The 22,040-nt window shown below is 42.7% G+C and overlaps 1 protein-coding gene across 7 annotated transcripts in view; it reads left to right on the forward strand.

The window, feature by feature from the left end:
- The window catches only part of TEDC1 (tubulin epsilon and delta complex 1), a 68,819-nt gene that overhangs the window by 41,802 nt on the left and 4,977 nt on the right, over positions 1-22,040 (forward strand). For 6 of the 7 annotated variants that reach the window (XM_085586898.1, XM_085586899.1, XM_085586901.1 and 3 more), the window contains 2 exons: positions 2,946-3,032; positions 6,043-6,246. In XM_085586898.1, the coding sequence (XP_085443024.1) occupies positions 2,946-3,032; positions 6,043-6,246 (291 nt within the window). Of the gene's footprint in view, positions 1-2,945; positions 3,033-6,042; positions 6,247-6,992; positions 7,102-22,040 lie in introns of those variants that run through there. The other variant, XM_085586902.1, reaches the window with a different exon arrangement.

Genomic DNA, 22,040 nt, shown 5'->3' on the forward strand with positions numbered 1-22,040 from the left:
CAGAGTTCACCTCTGGAGCAAAGAAGTTGTTCCTGCAAACATTTTGCTCTCAGCATTCATTATGGAATTGCCTCTCCAGAGCGATTAGCAATTTGAATTTGTTGTTACTTTTTCAGTCAATGTAAATATTTTAGAGAAATAACTTCCTCCAGAAGAATGAAGGAAATGGATTTGGTTGTCTTAATTTTGTGTAGAGGGAAACACAATTTTCAGGCATTATCCTTAAGCATCACTTAGATACCCACGTGAGGCACTTTTTTGACTTGCTGCTTCACTTTTTTTCATGAAACAAAATTGATGTTCTTCTACTGAATTCAGTCTTTAAATTTCATTAGGAGGTGTGACATTGGGTCCTTAGTAGACTGAAAATGGGCTGGCAGCTTTAGTTAAAGCTTGGAAATTTGTTTTGAGAGGTTTGTGTAGCATCAGAGCTGGAACTGCTTGTGGCATGCGAGTGAACTCTTGTTGGTAGTAAATGAGCAAGAAGTAGTGCTGTGTTTGGGGGGGGATGCAGAGGTACAATTTGGGCTTTGGTTTCTGAAATACCAGCTCTGTGATGTGTGACCAAAGAAAACGTGCATTGTGGCTTCAGAGTCACAAAAAGCAGAGTTTGTTAAAGAACACAAAATGCTCGTGAGAAGCTCATGAAAAGGATGAGGCTGGGTGAAGGAGGCTGCCTGACAGAAATGTTCTTTCCTAAGTCTAGGCATGTCTGAGTGAAAACCTGTCGCCCCTGGGGCATGTGGACCCTGTCTTTGTGACCAATTTCAAGGCACATGGACATTACGATCCATTGTCCCTTCCCAACCTTGAACATTTATTTGTTTTTATGATTTTTGCTAAGGCATCTCAAGGATATTTGTAGTACATTATTTTTTTATTGCGTTCTGCTTTATTCTCCATGCTGCAATAACATCAAAGCCTTGCAAGGCCTGTAAAGAAAGGATGTTAGAGGATATTGGCATTCAGGAGCAGTGCCTGAAGTCCCTCAGGGTGGAAACTCAAATGTTGGCTATTGCAGGCCTGCCTGAGGCTGCCACGGTATATTCCAGCTCTGCTGGGAACTGTCCTCCAAGGATGGCTGGAGTCATCCCGGTACTGATTTATGACTGAAGCAATCCAGCACAGCACACAATTGCTGCCCTGCTGTTTCTGAGGGTGTTAATACCTTAGTGAAAGGTGAGGATGCTGTAAATGGGGGAGTCAGATCAATACTTTCACACAAGCTGCTCGGAGTTTTATCGTTAGTGTAACTAATGAAGGAGTTAAAAAAAAAAAAAAAAAGGCAACAAGAGCACCCAAATACAAAAGAGCCCAAAGGGTTTGAGATTAGGAGACTGCTGAGGAAGCTTTGATTGTTGTTCAGGTCAGTTAACTGCAGCAGATCCTGTAGAGGTATGGTGATGTTTCAGAAGCATATCCTCTCAGTTGTGCTGTGAAAGCAAGTGGCATATGGTGCTTCTAACATTCAGGTGAGAATAAAGATGATGACTGTGTTTTTATTAAGATCACTCTTTTTTTGAAGGCTCAGAATGAAAAACTCCCCATCCCAACCTTCAGCCCTCTTTAGCTGTAGTAAGATGTATTCATACTGTAATCACATGCAGCTCATGACCACATTACAGAGCTACTTTAAAGTCAAGTAACTTCACTGTTGCCTGAATATTTAATCAACTTTTTGGCTGGGTTTTCTTGCAAGCCTCAGATTCCATAATTTAAGCCATTTGTGCTGTAGATGTACCTATGAAAAAAAAAAAAAAAAAAAAAAAGGAGAAAGAAAAAAGGAGACAGAAAGCCATTCTTCCACCTTTTCTATCCCAGCTGAGCTTGCAACTAGCAGAATCATTAAGTGTAATGCCAAGTGTCTGGTGTGTGAGCAAATGTATAATAATTGTATTTTGGATCCAGCAGTGTTTTAGAGCAAACTGCATAAAATTTCCAGCAGTTACTCTTGCAAAGTGGTTTCCTTTCTTTGGTTCCTTTATCTTTAGGTAATACCTGCATAATAAAATTGCAAAGTCAACTCATGCTTTGCACTTACTTAAATTATGTTGTGTACTAAGTAACTAAATTAAACAAATCTAGCAGAAGATAGTTGTCTGTATAAAATGTAATCCATAAAATGGATTTAGCTGGTACTGGTCTGGTCTTTACCACTCTCCTCAAGGCCCTACACTCTTTGTGGTCATCTTAAGAAGTTGCCTTTGGTGTCAGATTGGTGTTAAAATTGTTCGTTTCAAAGGTATGGTCAGAACCAAAATTGTTAAAGCTGGTGAGCTCTGATTTATAGCAAATTAGTTTACTTTATCATTCTTTACAAGACCTTTTTTTTTTTTTTACTGATATATAAATATTTAGTCTTGGAATGTCTTCTTCACCATATATGTGTGTGCATACATGTGTATCATGCATATATTTGTGAAAAAAATTATAATTTATGTACCTATAATGCAGCATTTAAGTACTCTCAGGCAAAGGGAGGGATTCCTGATACAGCAGATGATACAATTTATGAAATACATAACATTTTAGAGGTAGTTTTTCCATGCTGTTTCAGAGTGAAGGGATAGACAGGGAAAAATACTTCTGGAGAAACAGCTTATTTTGGTGGTTAAGAAGCATGGAATTTTGAAGCTGGTCATTCACTAAGCATGTCTATCAGAACTGTGTCTCTTGTTCCCTCAAAACAGTAGGAAACTCACATTTATGTATGGAAAAGCTGATAAAGTTGGTACATTTGGGGTGAGGGATAAATCAGTGCTACTGGGAGAAGTGTTTTACTTCACGTTTCCCCGTCTGTTTTTAAAATGTTCTTATAAAGCCACTCATTGTTGTCCCATGTACCACTCACAGTCTTTATATCCTTCAGTCTAAGCACACATTTCATGTAGTTCTCACGTGGCCAAGGTTACCTGATTTCCTTTCCTTTGTCTCCTCTCCTGTAGCTGTTACAGCTCCTGGACTCTGAGACCAAGCAGCTGGAAGCCTTTCTGGAATGGAAGCAACTGGAACCAGTTTACTGGCAGTGGATGGTAACAAATGAAACTGATTTTGAGGGGTGCATCTTTCTTGACTTTTAACATAGCTGGCTACTCCCAAAGGCCCTTAAGTCCCACAAAATTAAATGTTGCAAACCATCTGTTCAACATCACTTGAGAAAAAGGAAAAAAATCTCGGTAAAGTAAGAAATATTTTCATAGTTCTCTTTTATTCCTGCTTTTATTCCTGTTTTCTTCAGTAGGACTCATGCAGCTAAGTTGAGGAATTGCAGAATTTCATATAGTTAACAAAATGAAAAGGTCTGATCTTCATATTTTTTAATAGTTTTTAAACATAGCAGTTACACATTTTTGTAAAATTAAATGGCTTTTCAGAAGAGGACCTCTAAGCTTTATTGCAGTCTTGAGAACAACTAAATTTGCAGGCAGCTGATATTGAAAACAATTTCATTTTTCCCCAGCCAAATAGTGTGTTGACATTGCTGATTTCCCCTTGAACTGTGTTGAATGATCATAAGAAAATCAATAACCCTTTTTCTGTGCTTCTTAGGCTTTCTCAAGTGAGTGCAAACGATGCCATCCATCTCACTTCTCTCTACGACTTTTGGCCATTCAGTGTTGCTGAAATAATTGTTTAGCACACCACATTAGCTCTATGAGCTTACAGGATTTTGAGAATCAGCTGAGCTGACTGCTAATTGCCTATGTGCCTTTTTCTACACTAAAAGCAAGGCAAAGGGCAGTGTGAAATTGCCTCACCTGTCTTGAAGGTGTACTTCCAATTTCCGTTAGTTCTCTGATGGTTTTTGCTTTACATGTTTACCATCTTAGGGTTTTTTGGAAAGCATCAGCATTAGCACAGGCCTGGCTCCCAATAGATAAAATACAATTGCAATTATTTCTGTGTGTCTGCCAAAACATTTGCCTTTGACATGTTGAAGAGTCTTAGCCTGCTTTCTGGAATCAAGTTCTAAATAAATACTTGAAAATTGACCAGCAACATCTTTTTAAGCTATTCAGTGTGCTGGATGGTGAATTTGCCTTTTTCTTTTGTTTCACTGATGATGATGGTTGATCTTGGATGCAGTAGGATGTATGGGGATGAGATGTGCTTAGAAAAGACAGTAGTTTTCTCTTTCTACCAAACTTGTGTTTTGCATTGGTGATCTGATGGATGGAATGGTTCTCACATAACTGCTGTCAGCTCTGCCTGCTGGTGGTGGGCAGGAACACAACAGAGCATGACATCACTGCAGAACTGGAATGACTGCAGTAATCACAGAATATCATCAGCTGGAAGGGATCCACAAGGACCACAAGTTCAGCTCCTGGCCCTGCAAAAGACTGCCCAAAAATCCCACCATGTGCCTGAGAACGTTGTCTGACTCTTAATGTTACTTTACAATTCTGTTGTTTAATCAATTTCAAAATAAGGCTTAAACAGAAGAACCCCCAAACCCCCAAAAGCCAAAGCCCTTTGCTTTATTTCCTTGCAGTTTGTTATCCTGTCCATGTCCCTGCCATGTCTGTGTTCTTGTGAGCTGGGCCATGGGGCAGCTGCCCTCAGTGCTGCTTTGTGCCAATTCCCAGCACCAGTGCTTGCCTAGAAAGGAGCTCTTGCAGGGTGTCCTATGCCATTCTTAGCTGTGTTATGAAGCTTTTTCTTGCATGAGTCTAAGAATCTTTTACTCTGAATTAAGCCAGAGTTTTTAACCTACCTTCTGAGAAAAGAGCGAAAGAGGAGGAAAAAATAAAATTTCCCATCCTCTTTATAGCAATCTTTTATGTAAGTGAAGGCTGTTAGCATGTCACTGCCTTTCCATCCCTTTTTCTAGGCTAAGCTGAAGTTTTGATGTCTTTATGTGTCCTTATAGGCCATTCATTCGAGCTTTTGATGTTTGTTGCTGCTCTCATCTGGGACTTTCCCTCTCATTTGTCTGTGCTTAACTTCAAGTGCCTCACCTGTGTGTCAGCATTACAGTCAGTACTCTTCTATCACTGGGACTTGTGTTTATACTTGGTGACACGGTGCTTGACTTCAGCAGTGTGACATTGGTGACTTCTGGCTCTCTGACGTCTCCTCCAGCAGTGTTGCTGCTGTGCCAGTAATTATGCACTTGGTTCTTCTTGCTCGTGTATGAACCACGCTGCTCAACTGCTGAATTTCCTGACAGCGTTTCTAAATTACTTCTTCAATTGCTAAAGATAATTTTGGATGCAAATTATGTCCTTAAAAGAGATTATGACCTCTCCTATTGAATGTCTTCTTGATAACAGTATCAAGAAGACAGAATATTTAATATTCTATAAGTAAGGCCTATGTCCTTTAGCTATGCTGTGCTATTCAGGCTTGAAAAATGTGTGTTTCTGCACAGTCTGTGCACCAGAGTGTATAGATGGGCTCTGCATGTTTTGTTTAAATGCTTTTGGTTTTGGGTTGTTTTTTTTTTTTTCCCTTGAGTATTTTAAATACCACTTGCTACCTTGGAAAGCAATTGCATAGTTAATTATCAAAAACCAGCTAGATGGTTGTGGTCAAGGAGAGCTGTCAGCTCCTGACCAGGCTGAATCAAGGATCCCAAGTTCCTCAACTTGTAGAGTTTTCCATGGGCACGAGGGACCCTGTGGGTGTTAGAGCAGGTGGTGCTTTCCTGTGTTGGCATGTACCTCCCTGGTCATCACTTTGTTACCAAAAGCCCTAGAAGTGCATCCAAGCTCAGAATTTGAGAGGAAAGGCATATCTAGAGCTGCTGCAGTGCTGTTCACCTCCATCTCAGGAGTGTTACTTTATGCTTTAGTGCAGTGGAGAGTAGCTGACTGTGCAGTGCTTTCTAAAATAAGCTAGGTTAGCAAAGTAAGTTTTCTGTTAACTTGGAAATATGTTATAGTGAACTGAGGGGTTCTCTCTTGAAATAACTCTGAAGTTGTGGAGCAACTGTATATTGAGATGGCAGCAGTGAATTCCTAGCTATGAATTACCAGGAGGATGGGGGAAACCATTTTAACTCCTACTGAAAAGTAACTTCTATTGGTTTTTGTTTAGGAAACTGTTTTGGATAATATGGCTGAAGAGGGAAATCTGTGTGAGTCCCAGGATGTACATGTGGAGAAAAGAAGGCTGCCAGAGGCCACCCCCTGGGCTGCCAAGCTGACTGGGCAAATGGACAGATTATCCAGAGACCTGGTGGCTCTCCAGGAGCAACTGCATCAGCTTGTAGCTCAGCGAAAGGCTGCGTGGTGGGAGAAGGTAAGGCCTTGGCTGCTGTTCATGACCACTGGAGGTTTTTAGGATCCTGCATTTTTCAGTCCATGGCCTGTCCTAAGGCAGGTCTCTGTGGCTGCTCTGTGCCACCCTTGCTGCAGTCACTGTGCCAGGGCTGCAGCTCCTTGGGGGTTTGTGGCCACAGCATGCCCAGTGCTCTTTCAAACACAAAGCAGGCATCTGTCCCGGAGAGGACAAACAAAACAAGTGTTGTCTTGGAAGGGCAGGCTTCAAAGCATAGGCACTGCAAAGGAGAGGAGAAAAGAGAGAGAGAGAAGAGGAGGAAATCATGACAGCCCCCAGAGGGGATGGATATAGCAGGCTGAAAGCAGCGGTAATGGTCACAGTGAGAAAATGAAGTATTTACAGGAAAAGAGGCCGGGGCTTGTCATCTTTCATTGAATTAGGAGTCTTTGAAATGTCTGATGGGGGAAGGAATAAGAGGAATTTGAAACCTGTGAAGTGAGGGAAGAGACTGAGCACAAGATATGATGGCAGAACAGACTGGCTGTGGGAGGCTGGCTGTGCAGGAAAGCAGGTGATATGAAGGAAGTGTGCCTGGTATTCGCTGGAAGGATGGGGAGACACTGGGAAGCACCCGGAGCGGGTGGTGGGGCATAAACAAAGGAGGTTTAGGTAATGGAGATGTGGAAGGTGAATCTGAGTATCAACATACTGGCACAAGGAGAGCAATGAAGATGCAGGCATAAAAAACTAGTGATTCTTTCCAGGCAGCACGTGGAGAGAAGGCTACCAGAGAATCTACAATACCTGTGGATGGAGAAAAAGTGAAAGAAACAGTTGGGATGACAGAGCAGTAATAAAATTGTTGTATCACCACTTTGTGTCTGTCTTAAATCAGGAGAGGGTTTTTTTAGCCTAGAGTATTTGATTTTTTTTCTTTTCAAGACAGAGGGGAGTGTGTGTTTATAGATTGGGGTGTTGGTAGACAGGGTTGCAGGTCAGCTGACAAAATGGAAAATGGCAGGTTGTCAGATCCAAAAGTATCTGCCCAAGAATTCCAAAAGTGTTTGGCATGGAAAAAGTGTGTGGAGAGCTAATTGCTCTCTTCCACCTTAAGCATAAGGAGCTAATTAGGATCAGTTGGATAGGGAAGGCAAAAGGCGCTGCTGCTTCACACAGAGTACAAAAAATACAAAACTTCTTCCCACAGGGCACTGTGGGTATAAGCAGTGTACACAGATTTGAAATCTGCCATACACGTTCTTGGGAGTTGAAATCCATCAAAGACTATAAAATATGCAGACACAAATTGCAACCTTATGAGTTAGTGGGAGAACAAATCATTGCAGGCTGGGGGAATATTCTGAGGAAGCATATCCATGTATTAACATTTCTTTTAGAGTCTTCTCTGGGCACTTACTTTCACTCACTGTCAGTGACAGGGTACTGGACTAGACAGATCTCTAGAATCATCAGATTTGGTTGTTCTGGACAAAATGGACATAACTGCTGAGGGACCACTCAGACCTCGAATTCTAAAAATAAAACTTCCAGTGCATGATTTCTAAAGCAAGATATGCCCTGACGTCTCTTATATGTGACAATATATATGCTGTTAAATATTATGTTAGGTGTTATATAATATCACACTATTTTTTTTTTAATAGTTAAATTTGGCGTTGACGTCCAGAAAGATTTAACTGATGATTTCTTCTTTAAAATAGATGCACTGATTGGATTTGAATAATAGTTAGTCACGTTCCAATGTTTCTGAGATTCTCTGGACGTCATACGATTTTGTGACTGTGATAAATGGAGTGCATCTTAAGTGTGTTGTTAAAAGGCTGGTTTACCACAAATGCCTTCTCTTCTACATATGCCCTGAAACAGAATTGTTTTGTAATGCTACATAACAGCCTTGTTTTAAATGCTTGGGGTCAGATGACTCTCCATCAATCCTCTTTGTATCAAGCCTTGCTTTGCATAGTGCTGCTGGTTGTGTGATGCTTTCTTCCTGTGGTCTGTCCTTTTTTCCCATAGCCAGGATGCTTGCTGAATGCAGGCTTGTCTATCAAGTGTATGTTTCTGACCCCTTCTTTTCCCTGGAGAAATAAGCTTATCAAATCTTTCCTTCTGTATTATTTTTTAATCAAACAAAGAGAAGACACAGCGGTAGCTGAAGCCATTATCGCTAACTTGGTATCTTGCAGTACTGAGACATCTGGAAATTGTCTTGGCTCTTACAGGCATGCCCAGCTGAGGGCCAGCACAGTTTATTACAGCTCTTATGTCCACTACCTTGTACTTGACAAAGAACCTGATAATCCGCAGAATGTTTGTGTCTGTTGTTGCCAGTAGGCCTGATGTCTGTGCCAGGCAACAGGGTAGAAACTGTTCTGAACAGCAGAATTGAGTGCTGAAACGTGATGCACTGGGGGAGACAGCACAGTTCCTGCAGGGAGAAATCATGGCTGGAATCTGCTGGAGCTCTCTGCAGGGACTGCTGAGCGTGTGGGCAGCAGTTGATTCCACTGCATTGATGCCACTTAATCGCATTTGCAAATGGATTTGATGGAGGCCCTGAAAAGATTCTCAGCACAAATAAACTACCCACGTGGCTGTGTTCCCTCTCCCCCTTGAGCAAACAGCAGCAGGAAGCTGGCAGGAGGTGGCTGGGATGGGTTGGTGGAGGTGGTCGCTGGTCCAGCCAAAAACCAAGCCAGGCAAAACTAACACAGGGCAGCATGGTGAGGTGCCTACATGGAGAGAGGAGACTGAATCCCTAGAACCAACAGCAAAGGATTATTCAGGGTCCTTGTGCTGAGTAGTGAAATGGTAAAATGTCAGAAAAACTGCATGGAGATAAATACATCTGAAGGGAGCATCATAATTTTACATGTGTTTCTTTGGATTGTCACGGCATGTGAATGACCTCTGTGGAAAGGTCAGCAGTCAGAAACAGTAAACTGGATCCTAAAACTGTTAGGGAAGCAGAAAAAAAGTAAAACTTAAAACATTCCCATCAGTTTCTGGAATGTGATGTGTGGTGCTAGTCCCATTCATAAATTTAAAAAAAATTGATCTGGAAAGAAGGGGATGCAGTGATGACCCAAGTTGTGAAAGGGTTTCTGTGAGGAAACTGGACTCGTTGCATAGGAAGAGGAGAGAATGAAGGGGGTATCACAGTGGAGCAGGAGGAAGCATTTTTTATGTTCTTCTGATGCTCCTTGGTTTTCATGATGGGTGAACCTAGAGGAAATTACTCAACCTGCTCTAAGACTGTGGATTGGGCTTGAAAATCTGTTGAAGTGTCTTTCATTTAGGAAAGTCTGCAGTTAATTCATCTATTTATTTTGGACTGTGCAAAGTTATTTCAGATGTATTAAAAGTCATTGCTATGCCATGATGCCTGGTTTGCACCACTGAACATAATTTCTTATGATTCAGGATGTGATTTCAGGGGAATGAATCTGTTGCAAGTCTCAGCATTTGCACACTGTGATTCTGGTAGTTAAAACTATCAATCTTAAGTCTCTTAAAATTATGAAAATTATTTTACTTCTTTTATTTTGTTTCATTTTTCATTTCCTTGTTTTCTTTTGTTTGTTTCTGCCTACCTGCAGCTGTTTCTTTGGTTATGTGCTTGGAATGACTCTGAAATGATGTAACCTTTCAGGGACATTCACTAGAAGACATTTGAATGCTGCCATGGGATTTGGGTGATTTGTGAAACCCTGATTAATAGGACATTTTAACTGATACCCCTCTCTAGGCAGCAATGTGTTCAGTCTCTTGGAGAAGAGAAGGCATATGACAGAGGTGGGAATCTGAATATGGGGCTTTCTTTCTGTTAGCTTTGCTCTTTTCTGTGCAGTACTGGGCAAATAATAATTTCTTTGGTGACATTTTGGGGATCTGTCAAAAAGGGGAGGGAAATGGTTAAGCTTTAAGAACATTTCTTCTCTCAGAAACTAAAGTTGACTGTAAAAGATGAAATCTGCTAATCTCCGAAGACAGCTTGTTTGTTTGCTTTTTGCTTTCTGAATATTCTGTTACCTGCTCCTCTATTAGAGGGGGGGATTTGATTTCAGTCTGTGTTAAAACATTTGGCATCCACAAGCTGGAATGCAGAGTGTTAGACTCCAAATGGTATTTTTTTCAGTTTTCATCAGGTAAATACTTGTACCATTCCCAGCTTTTGTTGAAACTTGGAATATTGTATCCTGGGACCCTCTGTTTTCTCTTACATTTAAAAGCAAGCCAGACTCCTTTGAGATGGTGGTGTGATTGGGATAGAGCTTGCTCATGCATACATCTCTGAGGCACAGACCAGGAAGGCTTGGAGCCATTAATCTGAGCTAGAGCAGGCTCTTTCCACACCAGAATTCCACCCAGGAATTCTGGTGGCTGTGCTTGCTTGGCTGGTGGTGTGTCCGAGTACCCAGGTGAGACTGCAGTCTCTGACCTGGACCAGGCCTCCATAATCAGAGTGGGAGGGCACTGGAACATATATTTTATCATTGTTTCTGTGTTTTTCTCCTGATCCATCTCCTCCCCTCCATTCAGTAATCCCCAACCTTCCCAAGCCCTTGCAAGTGTCTCCTGGCTAGGGATGGGAGGGTGCAGGGCTGCCCCATGTCCTAAGAAATGCCCTTTGAATTCACAGTGGGCTGGGGAGGGCTGGACAGGACAGGATGTTTTGTTTTCTCTTCCTGGGGACAGGGTGGGATGCAGGGGTGGCAGGAATGGCCTGGGTCACCCAGTCAGGTGAAGGTGGCAGGACTGAAACACAGAGGCACTTCCACCCCATTCCAAGAGATCTGTGGTTCATGTAAACATTTTGCCATTGCCAGCTCATCACAGCTGCCAGAGACCTCCTATAATCTACAGAGATCTTTCTTCTAAGGTTCTTACATTTACAAAAGACTAAATGGTTTTTTATTAATTTTGATTTAAGGCTTCAATATTTGGAGTAGGGAAGCAGCTCCAGAACTGATGCGGGAACATGGTCCTACTTCTGTTTGTGGCTGGGTTTTTTTTTTTTTGTTTGTTTCTCTTACCAAGATTGAGTTGAATTTTATCAACTCAGAAAAATGCACTTCCAAAGTTTTTCTTTATGCCTCATAATGATTGGAGAGGGGGGCTGAGGAGCTGTGGGTCCCTAGTAGCCACTGCTGGGAGAAGATAAAGTCTTGTTGCTTTCTGCAGCATGGGAATGGTGAGGGGCATGGGTGTGGCTGGGCTGGCCCCCGGTGGGCTGAGTTCCTTCCTGCACTGCTGCAGGCCTGGGTTGTGTTTCCTCTACCTTAAATCAGGGATTTGTGGCAAAGCTACAGCTGAGCTCTCAGTGAAGAACTCTCTGAAGCTAGTCAAAAGCACCTTTTTTTGGTGTTTCTTTTTCCTGTTTTTGTTTTGTGAGCACACTGTTCCCATTTCATCTTTGCTGTTGCTGCTGTTTATTCTAGTTCCCCGGGCTTTTTGCTAATATGAAGATGTTAGTGTAGTGAGCAGTTAATTATCCCTTCTGTCTGGGTGGAGGAAGTGGAGGAGTGGTGGGGAATGGTTCAGTGCTGGTGGATTTCCTCAGTCAGCACATTCCCTTTCCTGGTCCCTGAACGCTTCTGTGTTCCACTTTGTATTTGCAAACCTCCATCTGGAGCACTGAGTGGCTGTCAGTGGAGCTCCTCATGCGAAAAGGAATTGAAGAACTAGCAAGACCACGAGAGCAGCTTTTGGAAGTGCATGGTTGGCTGGGCCCAGATGCCTGGGAAGGGGGGAACCAACAGAGATCAACCAAAACATCCATCAGAGCAGCAGTGGGGGACACAGACAAGAGGATGTCAAGGAGGGACGAGTCTGCTGGCTCTTAGTGCAGTTCTTAGTTAAATGTAGGATTAAATTTGCTGCTGGTGGAATTGCTGTGGCTCTAGCAGATTTAGGCTATTAGAAAACATGAAGCTGCTGTAAACAGTAGGAAGTAAATACTGATCTTTACATTCACTCTTTGCTCTTGGATTTCCTTGCATTGGTTTGTTCCTCACTCATCAATATTTGTAGCAGGAGATCTGAGGCTGTTTGTTTCTGGTAAGTGCCTGTAGAGATCCAGGTGATTGTTGATGGAAGGCACTGTGCTCTCTCTTGTGATGCAAGGAGAAAGGGAATCACATCTGTGCAACTGGTTCTTCTTTTGACAGCAGGATCTAAAATCTGCTTTAGACCTAAGTCTGAAGTTTGCCTGCTTTAGAGCTAGAGTGCATGTGAAAAATTACTGTACATAAGCAGAGCTGGAAGATTGTTTGGAAGGCTTCTAAAGCTCTGTGTAGGCTGGCCAGGCTTGAATAGTCAATGTTAAGCTTGCAGCATACAAAGGGTTGGAAAGATAAGTGTTTATTCCTCATTTGCAGATGCAACTTTTTGTGCAGATCGCTGAAAGACTGACGAGCTGTGTGAGACACAGAGGCACTCTGTGTACCATTGGCTAAATCAGCAAACTGATTTCAAACACACACAAAAATCGTAACTGGAAATAAATTACCTAGCCTGACATTTTTCATGGCGCTTATGTAGGCTAAAAGACTGCAGCTCCTCAGGGAGGAGGGGAACATTAAAAACTCGAGTGCTGTCTCCTGTTCTGTGTGCAGAACTGTGGGGTTTGAAGGAAGCGTGGGTGAAAGTTTTTCTTGCTTCCCAGAAGATGCTGCTTTCCCTTCCTTTGCCAAAATGCAGGATGTTTGCTCAGGTGACAGGATCAGTTAAAGTATAATAAATAACCAGAGTTAATGTTTTACTTGCATTATTTATGAAGATGCTGGATATTGACCGAGGCAATGAAACATAATAAATGCAGCTGGAGAATTATACTCCGGTAAATTTCAAATGAGCTTTATTTAACGATAAAGTGTAAAAAAAACCCCACTGCAATGAGAGAAGCCACTGTTTTGTAGCCACTGTAAATGTTTTAGTGCATTTTTAAGAAATAAGTATAGCACTTAGGCTGTTCTCACAGTTAAAGCACACCATAAAACAAGGATGAAGGCTAGGAATGTCTACAGGGCTCAGATGCAGAAGATAAGGACACACAGGTCTCAGCACCACTATTTTTTGAAAAGCTTCAAGTCTGATGGGTGGGATTTGAGGTACCGGAAACCACAGAGTTGCTGGATTTTGTCTTGCAAGTGGTGAGCCACAAGAGCACACATCCTCCCCCAAGGGCAGAACTTGGGGTCACAGCTAATTCTGGCTGACAGAGGCCGTGTTAAACCCCACAGCCAGAGGCTCATTTTAGACAGCTCCACCTGGAGCTCTAGGAGTGTGCTTTACTGCACCTTTCAGAATGGGTTTTGGGGACAGGAGTTTCCAGGAGGGACCTGGCTGGCTTTGCAGCTCCAGGCAGACTGTGGGCATGGCTTCCCCTCTGCCAGCAGGAGCAGGCGCTGCCTGGGTTGTTTTGGGGTTTTTGTTTTTGGTGAGTTGACAGAGGTGCTTTTAGAAGGATTCTTTGCATCTAGGCATTCAAAGCTTAACTTTGTTTCCTTTGTTCTTGAAACCTTGGCCTTGTTCTCTCAGTTGCCTGCCTGAAATCAAGGGTACTTGATCATAAGAGAAGAAAATATCCCCCTTGTTTCTGTCTTTGTCCCTTGTGCTTGTGGAAGAGCTGACACAAAAGTACATCTGTAATTTAGTGTTGTCACATATCTTCTCTCCAGCCAGAAATGCATCTAAATAAAGCCTTAGTACTCTTCTGAGCTCCAAACATACCATTTTTCTTCATTTTACTGTCTCTCTCTCTAAGCCCTGAGAGCCATTTGATTGTTGCCCTTTGCAGGCTGGCTGTAGGGCCTGGCCTTTAGCTGCTGCAGGAGCCCTGCAGCCTCACATGCACCTGCAGCTGCTCCTCCCCCTCAGGCTGCCAGCCCAGAGCCCCTGCTGCATGCACTGTGAGAGCCCAGAGACCCTGCTGAATGCACTGTGAGAGCCCAGAGACCCTGCTGCATGCACTGTGAGAGCCCAGAGACCCTGCTGAATGCACTGTGAGAGCCCAGAGACCCTGCTGAATGCACTGTGAGAGCCCAGAACCCCTGCTGAATGCACTGTGAGAGCCCAGAGACCCTGCTGCATGCACTGTGAGAGCCCAGAGACCCTGCTGCATGCACTGTGAGAGCCCAGAGACCCTGCTGAATGCACTGTGAGAGCAGTGGCTTCAGAAAATGTCTGCACGGAACCTCTGAAAGTGTTTTCTGTAGAAAATCTCCACCTGCGAGTTAAAGTTCTTTTCCTTGTGCCATAGCTGTGGGTGGGCTGTGTTGCTCGAATGACCTTTAATGCTCTGGATCCCAAAAGTTGGGATAGGAGCTGCGGGGCTGGGTGCTGGGGGAGGTTCTGCAGTGGTCATGCAAAGCCCCTGGAAGGGAACAAGGGAGTATTTTCTAACTGGGAACAAAACCAGTTTGGGGGTGAGCAAATTCCCTAAAGGTCATAGGGTTTTTTGGGGCTTTCTTTTTGTTTGTAATTCTTGGGTAAGAAAAACCCTTTTCTGAAAATTTGTATGACTAGGTGGTACCTTCCTCTCATCTCTGTATTTTAGGAGTCGTTTGTATGAACATTGCTTTTGTCCATACAAGGACCCCATTGCTTGAATTTCAAGTTTCACATCCTGTTCTCTCGAAGCAGGATGATACAGAGAAGTGCATTTCTGAAGTGGCTACTTTCATGTTGTGCAGTGATAAAAGTATTCTAAAAGCAAAGGGGGACCCTCCGAGCCTCTGCAGGCCACTTAGATCTGAGATGATCTATCATCAGTGTTTGTCTCTGCTGCCCAAGATAAAAGTTTGGTAGAACAAATTGAAAAGTAAGTGAGCAATTTATTATCCAAAGCAATACTTGTCTGTTGCCTTCCTTTGTAATTTGTAGTTGTCAGGGTCTTTTTCAGAGTAGCACAGCAGCCTTTTTGCAAGTGTCTAAATTACTTATACTGACATATTCTAGTTTTCATATAATATATTTTCAGAATGTGCCTATTTCTACTTTAATTTCTGTGATCTTCTAATGGAATTCAAGGGATTGGGAAAGTCTAGAGATAAAACTAGTTTAAAAGAAACACATTTTGATACGCTGGAATGGTAGAATGGAACTTTTAAAATTACTGTAAAATGCTCAAGATTTCTAATTTGGGGAAAAAAAATAGGGTTTGTTTTTTTTTCTCTTCTTTCCAGTAGTGTGCATTCAGAATTGTGTGGCATGTGGGACTTTCACAAGTCTGGACTGTGTCTCTCTCCTTGCAGTCGCTAGTAAAGAGTCTGCAAGTTTGCTGATGCTGCTTGGAGCTGTCCCACTTCTCAGGGCAGAGAGTGTCCCGAGGGGCAGGCATGCACATTTTGGGAAGGAGCTGAAGAGGTTAGGTGAGCTTCTGCCTCCAGAGCAGCAACCTGGTCAGCTTGGATGCTCTTGCTGCTCTCTTTGTGCTGGCATCCTCTTCAGGTGAGCTGAGGTGGTGCAGAAATGTCTTTGAAGACCATTTATTATTTTACTTCCTGTCCTTGTCTGGCTTTGCAGAGTTGCTGTGGTAATATAATGTAACATTTTTGACTCCTGTTTGTTTTTTTGCTTTGATTTCAGTTGTTCTCTTCAAAAGTTAATCACTGGGAAGCAAAGTACATATGCCAAAAAATCAGAAACAGAAAGTACAGAAAACATTATGGAACTGAATCATGGAATCATAAAATCACTTAGATTGGAAAAAAACTACCAAGATCACGGAGTCAAAGCCAGCACTGACAAATCCAACACTAAACTATGTCACTTAGTGCCACATCTACATCTTTTTAAATTCCTTGGGGACGGTGACTCAGCCATTTTTCCTGGGCAGCCTGTTCCAGCATTTGCCAATCTTTTTAGTGAAGAAATTTTTACTGATATGCAACCTAGAGCTCCCCTAGCACAGCTTGAGGCCATTTTCTCTTGTTCTATTACTTCTTCCCTTGAAGAAGAGGCTGATCTCCTCCTGGCTACCACTCCTTTTGGGGAGTTTTAGAGAGTAATAAGTCTCCCCTGAGCCAGGCTACCTTTTCTCAGCTCTCTGGAAGAGGGATGGGTGTGATGAGGCTCTGGGCACAGCTGAGCGTGAGCTGTTTGCCTCAGGTGTGGCCCTTAGGGACCCGTGCCAGGGCTGTGTCAGGAGGAGCTGCCTGTGCAGATGCAGGGCAGGAGGAGAGCTGGGCAGCCTGACCCTGAGCAGCTCTGGCACAGGGGCTCACTGTGCAGCTCTCCCAGAGCTCAGCTGCTCCCAGCCCCGAGAGGGTTCACTTCCCCTTGCCTGTGCTCTGGTTCTCTGTAGGCTCAGCACACAGGCAGTGCTTTCATCAGCCTTTGTATTGGTATTCAGGGGGGTATTTATAATCTTCTGGTAAAGACCCTGCAAAATATTAATGCCGTTCTCTTTTCTTAATCCTATATCCTTTTCCTTTACCTTAAGCAAAATTGACTTTTCTGACTCCCATCAAGGAATTTAGAGACACGAGTCTTAAGTACAGAGCTATTGGATTATCTTAAAAAAAAAAACCAAAGTGGAAAGCTCCCAGAACAAACCAAGCAAACCCCAAGAAAATCTGTTATCCATCCTGACAAGACCAGGTCACTCCTTGTTATGAAATTATCTGAGTCAAATGTTTTAATTAGCATCTAGCTTCCCATTACTGTGCTTCCTCACCATCTTTCCATTGGAGAGAACAGTGTGGATGCTGATCTGAAGGCTTAGGAAGTTCTCTGCGGTATCTGATGTTTAATTGAAGCAGGGAGCAGCAGTGCCAGCTCCTCTCTGTGTGCAGTTAAGGGTGCTCTGAGTATTAAAACTGTATTTTTAGTTATCAGATCTGTTCCTAGTTAAGATAAGTAACCATCTTCTCCCTGGCTTCCCTGTCAGCATGTTTTGGAATGACAATAGGTGCACCAGGAGCCAGCATTCTGATGGTGAATGTCTTGCTTCAAAACGCATAAGATTGGAGATGCATACATTCCTCCCTAATTGCAGGAAATTGCAGATCCCAGCAAAATTTGGAATGCAGCTGCTTGTATAATTACATCTTCTCTCAATTGCTATAGCTCAGCTTTACAGCCCTTCTAAAATATCTTCATAGTTTATGGGACAAATAATGCCCCTGTTAGTGTTACTTTGGGATCACCCCTTTCATTTGTGCACCACCACTTCCAAAGGACTGAGATTTTTCCTCATGCTGAACTAGTAACGAGGGTTAGAAATTAGTGATTATGTTAAGGTGACATTTTGCTTTAGCTGCTGTAATTATTGTTAAGCCAAAAGACATAATTTAAATTTCTTCCTGTTGCTGGGGTTTGGGTTTAGTAATAAGTACCGATTCCTGTACCTCAGGTCAGTTTGATTTTGGTTACATGCAAACCTTTCCATTTTGTGGGACTTTGGAAATAGAAGGTAATGGGTCATGGAAAAGTTGTTAGGTTATTGGCAACTAAGTGTTGCTATCTGCCACTGCTCATTGAAGGACAGATGAGATATAGATCACAATTCAGAGTTTAATGAAACGTGCTGGCACCACTTAGGCCACCATCACAGGTGGGAAATGGTTGAAAGGTTGGAAAGGATTAACGGAAGGGTTATAAAGGAACTAATTTGGTCTGGCTTTTTGAGAAGTGAGAAAAGTGTAATTTAACCAAGGCAAAGTTCCTAGCTGGACCATGTTCTGCAAATTCCTAGGCAGAAATGGAATTTTGAGGGTATTAGACTTTGGATGAAAGATGGTATGAGCAGACCCAGTGGCTGAGGTGGAACTTGCTGAAAAGGGCGTGTTTTGAACCATAATTGCATTTCACTGCTGGGGCAGTGCAGTCATAGGGTAGTATTTTAATCTGCTGGAGCTTGTGTTTAGAAACCCAAAACTATATGTTTCTAGTTTGCCAAAATGTAGCAGAACATTGCAGAAATTACCAGGTGAGAGACTGTAGCCTGTGCTTCGTGATAGATTAGACTATTCAAACAGTTTATTATGACTTTAATCCTCCAGTGCATGAAAACTGACATTAAATGGGCTATTTCAAGTCTCTTTGTGTACAATCAATGCTCTTATGAGAAGAAAGAAACCTCATTTAGGCAGGACAGTGTGGGAAGTCTTCAGCTATTAAAATAGAAAGGGATGGTTTCTAGCTTTTTAAACTGGTTAGTCTTGAGTATGTAGAAATTGCAGGAGAAAATTAAAACCCTTGAAAGCTGACAGCAGAGAAGCTTGATTCAATGAGACAAGGTTTATAGAGCTGCAGTACTCTGTAACGTCCTTACAGGCTTGAAATTACATTTGGGCAAGTTACTATAAGGCATGAATTTGAAATTAGGGTAAGGTGTTTTTTATAGTAGAACACCTGCTTACTCAGTGTTGTATGTTTCCAGAACAGTTGATTTCAGATATTGCTTTGGCTCTAACTTGTGGGCTTTTGTATATAAGCAGCAAATGTCTTTAGATTATTTTCTGAAGACTGGGGGCCTGATTTTCCTTCTCAGCAAATGTCTGAACTTCATGGGCTCTGCTGGGCCTTGTCCCCTCTGCTCTATTATTTTTCCTAGCAGTAGGAGCTGCAGGATTTGATTTTCTGTCAATTATGCATTCACAGCATCCCTTGAAGTAGTGCCTTTCTCTGCTCCTCTGAGCCTGAATGGGTCACTGTCTACAGCTAAGGAAGAAAAGCATTTGTCAAACCCTCAACCATCATTGTTAAAAAAAAAATAAAAAAAAGGCAAACATTTTTGTTAAAAGAAACTGGTGCCCCAGCCAAATTATTGTTTATTGTTAAAGAAGGCTAAAGATCTCACCCTATTTATGTGTGAAAAAAGCTTTGATTTTATGTCTTTGGGGTCACACAGGCCTCTTGGGTTACTGATTTTCATTCTGTACAAAGAGAAGCAGTGCTGGCATGTTCTGTTTCTGCTGTCTCTGATGATATTTGAGAGAAACTGTGCTTGGGCATCCTCTTTGGATGCTGCTTTTCATGTGCAGCAAGGTACAGAATGCATGTTGAACAGTGAGGAAACCCTTGTACAGGAACACAAAGGGCTTGTGGGTGGGAATCGTGGGATCCCTCTGGCTGTTTTGGTTATATTCTGCTTTCTTTTCACTATTTACAGGTATTTCTCCTGTACTTAGAGGGGACTCTGCTCTTTCCTCTACTATGTTATTGATACTTCTGCTTATTATTTCCTTTTGCTCATTTATTTTGTACTTGATGCTGGTTTTTAAGTGCTTACAAGGAAGACTTTCTTAAAAGTAGTCTGCAAATCCTTGTTTATCTCTTTTTCTGTATCCCAGACAGATTCAGCTGAGATTGCAGCTCTGCAAGGCGTATCTTGGGGGGTGGTAGTGGAAAAAACCACTAAACTGAAAGGCAACACAAGGTATAAATAATGATCCTTTATAAAGTGTTTGTACCAATTAAAGACAAGTGCTTGTAAGGTTCAGCCCCTGGACTGGTTTGGATTCCACTCTGGGAGAGCTCCTAAAGCAGTGTTAATTTGCCATTCCTGGTTTCCAGTGGCCGGCTGTCAGGATTTCTGCTCAGCACCCATCCCAGATCTTTATCTAAAATTGATTCTTGTCTGTTGAATTAGAGTCTCCTGAGTTTGCATGGAGGCTGAGAGCCCTGGGCAGCTCCTTCAGGCTGGTGAACCCATTGCTGGAGATGTTGTGATGTGCTGGGGAGCTGTTTGGAGCCAGGGTGGAGAGTGCACTGGCTGGCCTGGCAGGTGTCCTCTGTTCCTGCAGTCTGACCCTTCATTAATCTTATATTGCCAAGCATGTAATATTTCACTTCATCCTTTTCAACTCTCCAGGCACGGGGGCCTTCTTCGATGTGATGGATTTAAAATAAAACTCAGAAATAAGCAGCCTTTAGGAATACAGAATGCTGCAAGTCAGATGCTGTTTGATGCTTTCAAGAGTTTATGAAATGTGTTGGATTATTATGCCCCCATGACCAAGGAGCATGACTTGGTGGCTTGGATATTTTGTCTGTTTATATTTCCTAATTTCCTTTCAACCCCAGAAGACAAGATCTAAGATTTTTCTGTTTGTTCCTTGTGTCTGGGAGCACAAAGGAGGCTCCCAGGCTCATTGTGTTTTCTGGCAAAGGCAGTCATCACAGTTTGTAGTATCTGTACAGCTTGGCAAGGATAATTTGAATTTCATCCTCTATGCTTGTGGAGTCTTCTCCCTGTTCATAAGGGAAATATGAGAGGAGGAGTGGACAGATAGGACTGGAGACAGAAAATGTGCCATTTCTAGGCTTGTGCAGTGTATTTTTTCTGAACAATACTATTCTAGCTGTTTCTGCAAAACTCCTAGAATAATATTAAGAGAATGTGATTTTAAAGTAATGACATGATTCTGGTCTTTATCATCCACTTCAAAAGAAATTCCAGCCATTTCTTTGCTATTCCTTCTTTGAAGCTGGCAGCAATACAATCATAAAATGGAAATGCTCCTATGATTCCCCTTCCTTTTCCTGGAAGTAGATGTTTGGACCTTTCCTTGCTGCTGCTTTTTAAACCTTCATCTCTAGCTAGTGGCTTCCTTCAAGGATGCAACTGTGAGGCTTTCAGGTTGCCATGTGAAGTTGCAACAGGCTGAAATGTTGACTTCCAGCATTTGGGAGATTGTCACTTCAGCTAGGTCATTACTGGAAATGATGTAAGTAACATGATATGGTTATCTAGATCTCTTAGCATCTCTTTGGGATGTCTTGCGTGTTGGTTACATTCTCTCAGAAGAAATTCACATTCAGCTTGCTTTTCAGCAGAAAAAGAAATCATTTGTGTGTAATTTTTACTGCACTTTTTATTAGTGAGTTATTAAAAATGGGAGAGAGATCAACCTCTCTGGCATGATTCCAGACCCTGGAATGAAACACAGAGCTCTGGGAAGCTCATTAGCAGAAAGGTACAGGCAAATGGGAGGGAGTTGAGGGGCTGGGAGGTTTCCTTTTGAAGAGGGATCAAGTGAGTTGAGTGTGTGGGACATCCAAGCAGGTGATGGAAGCAGAGCTTCACTGGGTGGGCAGCAGGAAGACTGGGGCTGTCCACATGGCAAATTGTCACATGGTCAGGGGAGGTGAATATGGGTAACAGCCTTCTGGCCTCAAAGCTCTGGACCATGCAAAGAAACTGGAAGGCAGCTTACTCAAAATATGCAATGTTACCTTTGCCATGATTTGCCCACTGAAGTCATTGTTATAAGATTTATTCAAAGCCAGAGGATTCCCAGGACTGAAAATAGGTGAGATAGTACTGGCTGTTCTTTTCATTCAGCCTTTGGGTAGAAGACATTTCAGAGAAGGCTGGGCTGAGGAGATGCTGGAGGAGTTAATCATGTGTAGGTGTTTGCAGGCTCAAAGCCTCTTCTGTGCTTTGGTGCAGGAGTTAATCCAATTAACCAAGCTACCTGCTCAGCCTGGTGTTTGGATGTGCCTCCCCTTTGGGGATTCCCCTTTCCAGCTGTACTGGGCCCATCCTTTTCTGCTTTGGCTTGGCTGTTTTCCTCCATCAGATGCCAGCCTGAATGGTTCTGTGAAGGCAGCATCCCAGTGATGTCCCAGGGAGGTGGTAAATCCTTTCCATAGCTGCCGGATGTCCTGCCTGGCTTGGTTCCACCATGCCACCACCTGTGTCTGCCCACCCTCCAGCCAACGTTGAAGAGGTCTGTTTCATTGCAGTGCTTATTCCTTTGCACATTCCTGCTTGTGGATATGGCAGCAGGATCTGTGCCTGTGCACACTGCAGCCCTTAGCACCGTGCCAGCTTTGAG

This window comes from Lonchura striata, chromosome 8, assembly GCF_050655825.1.
Source record: "Lonchura striata isolate lonStrDom1 chromosome 8, ASM5065582v1, whole genome shotgun sequence".
Lineage (NCBI taxonomy): Eukaryota > Metazoa > Chordata > Aves > Passeriformes > Estrildidae > Lonchura > Lonchura striata.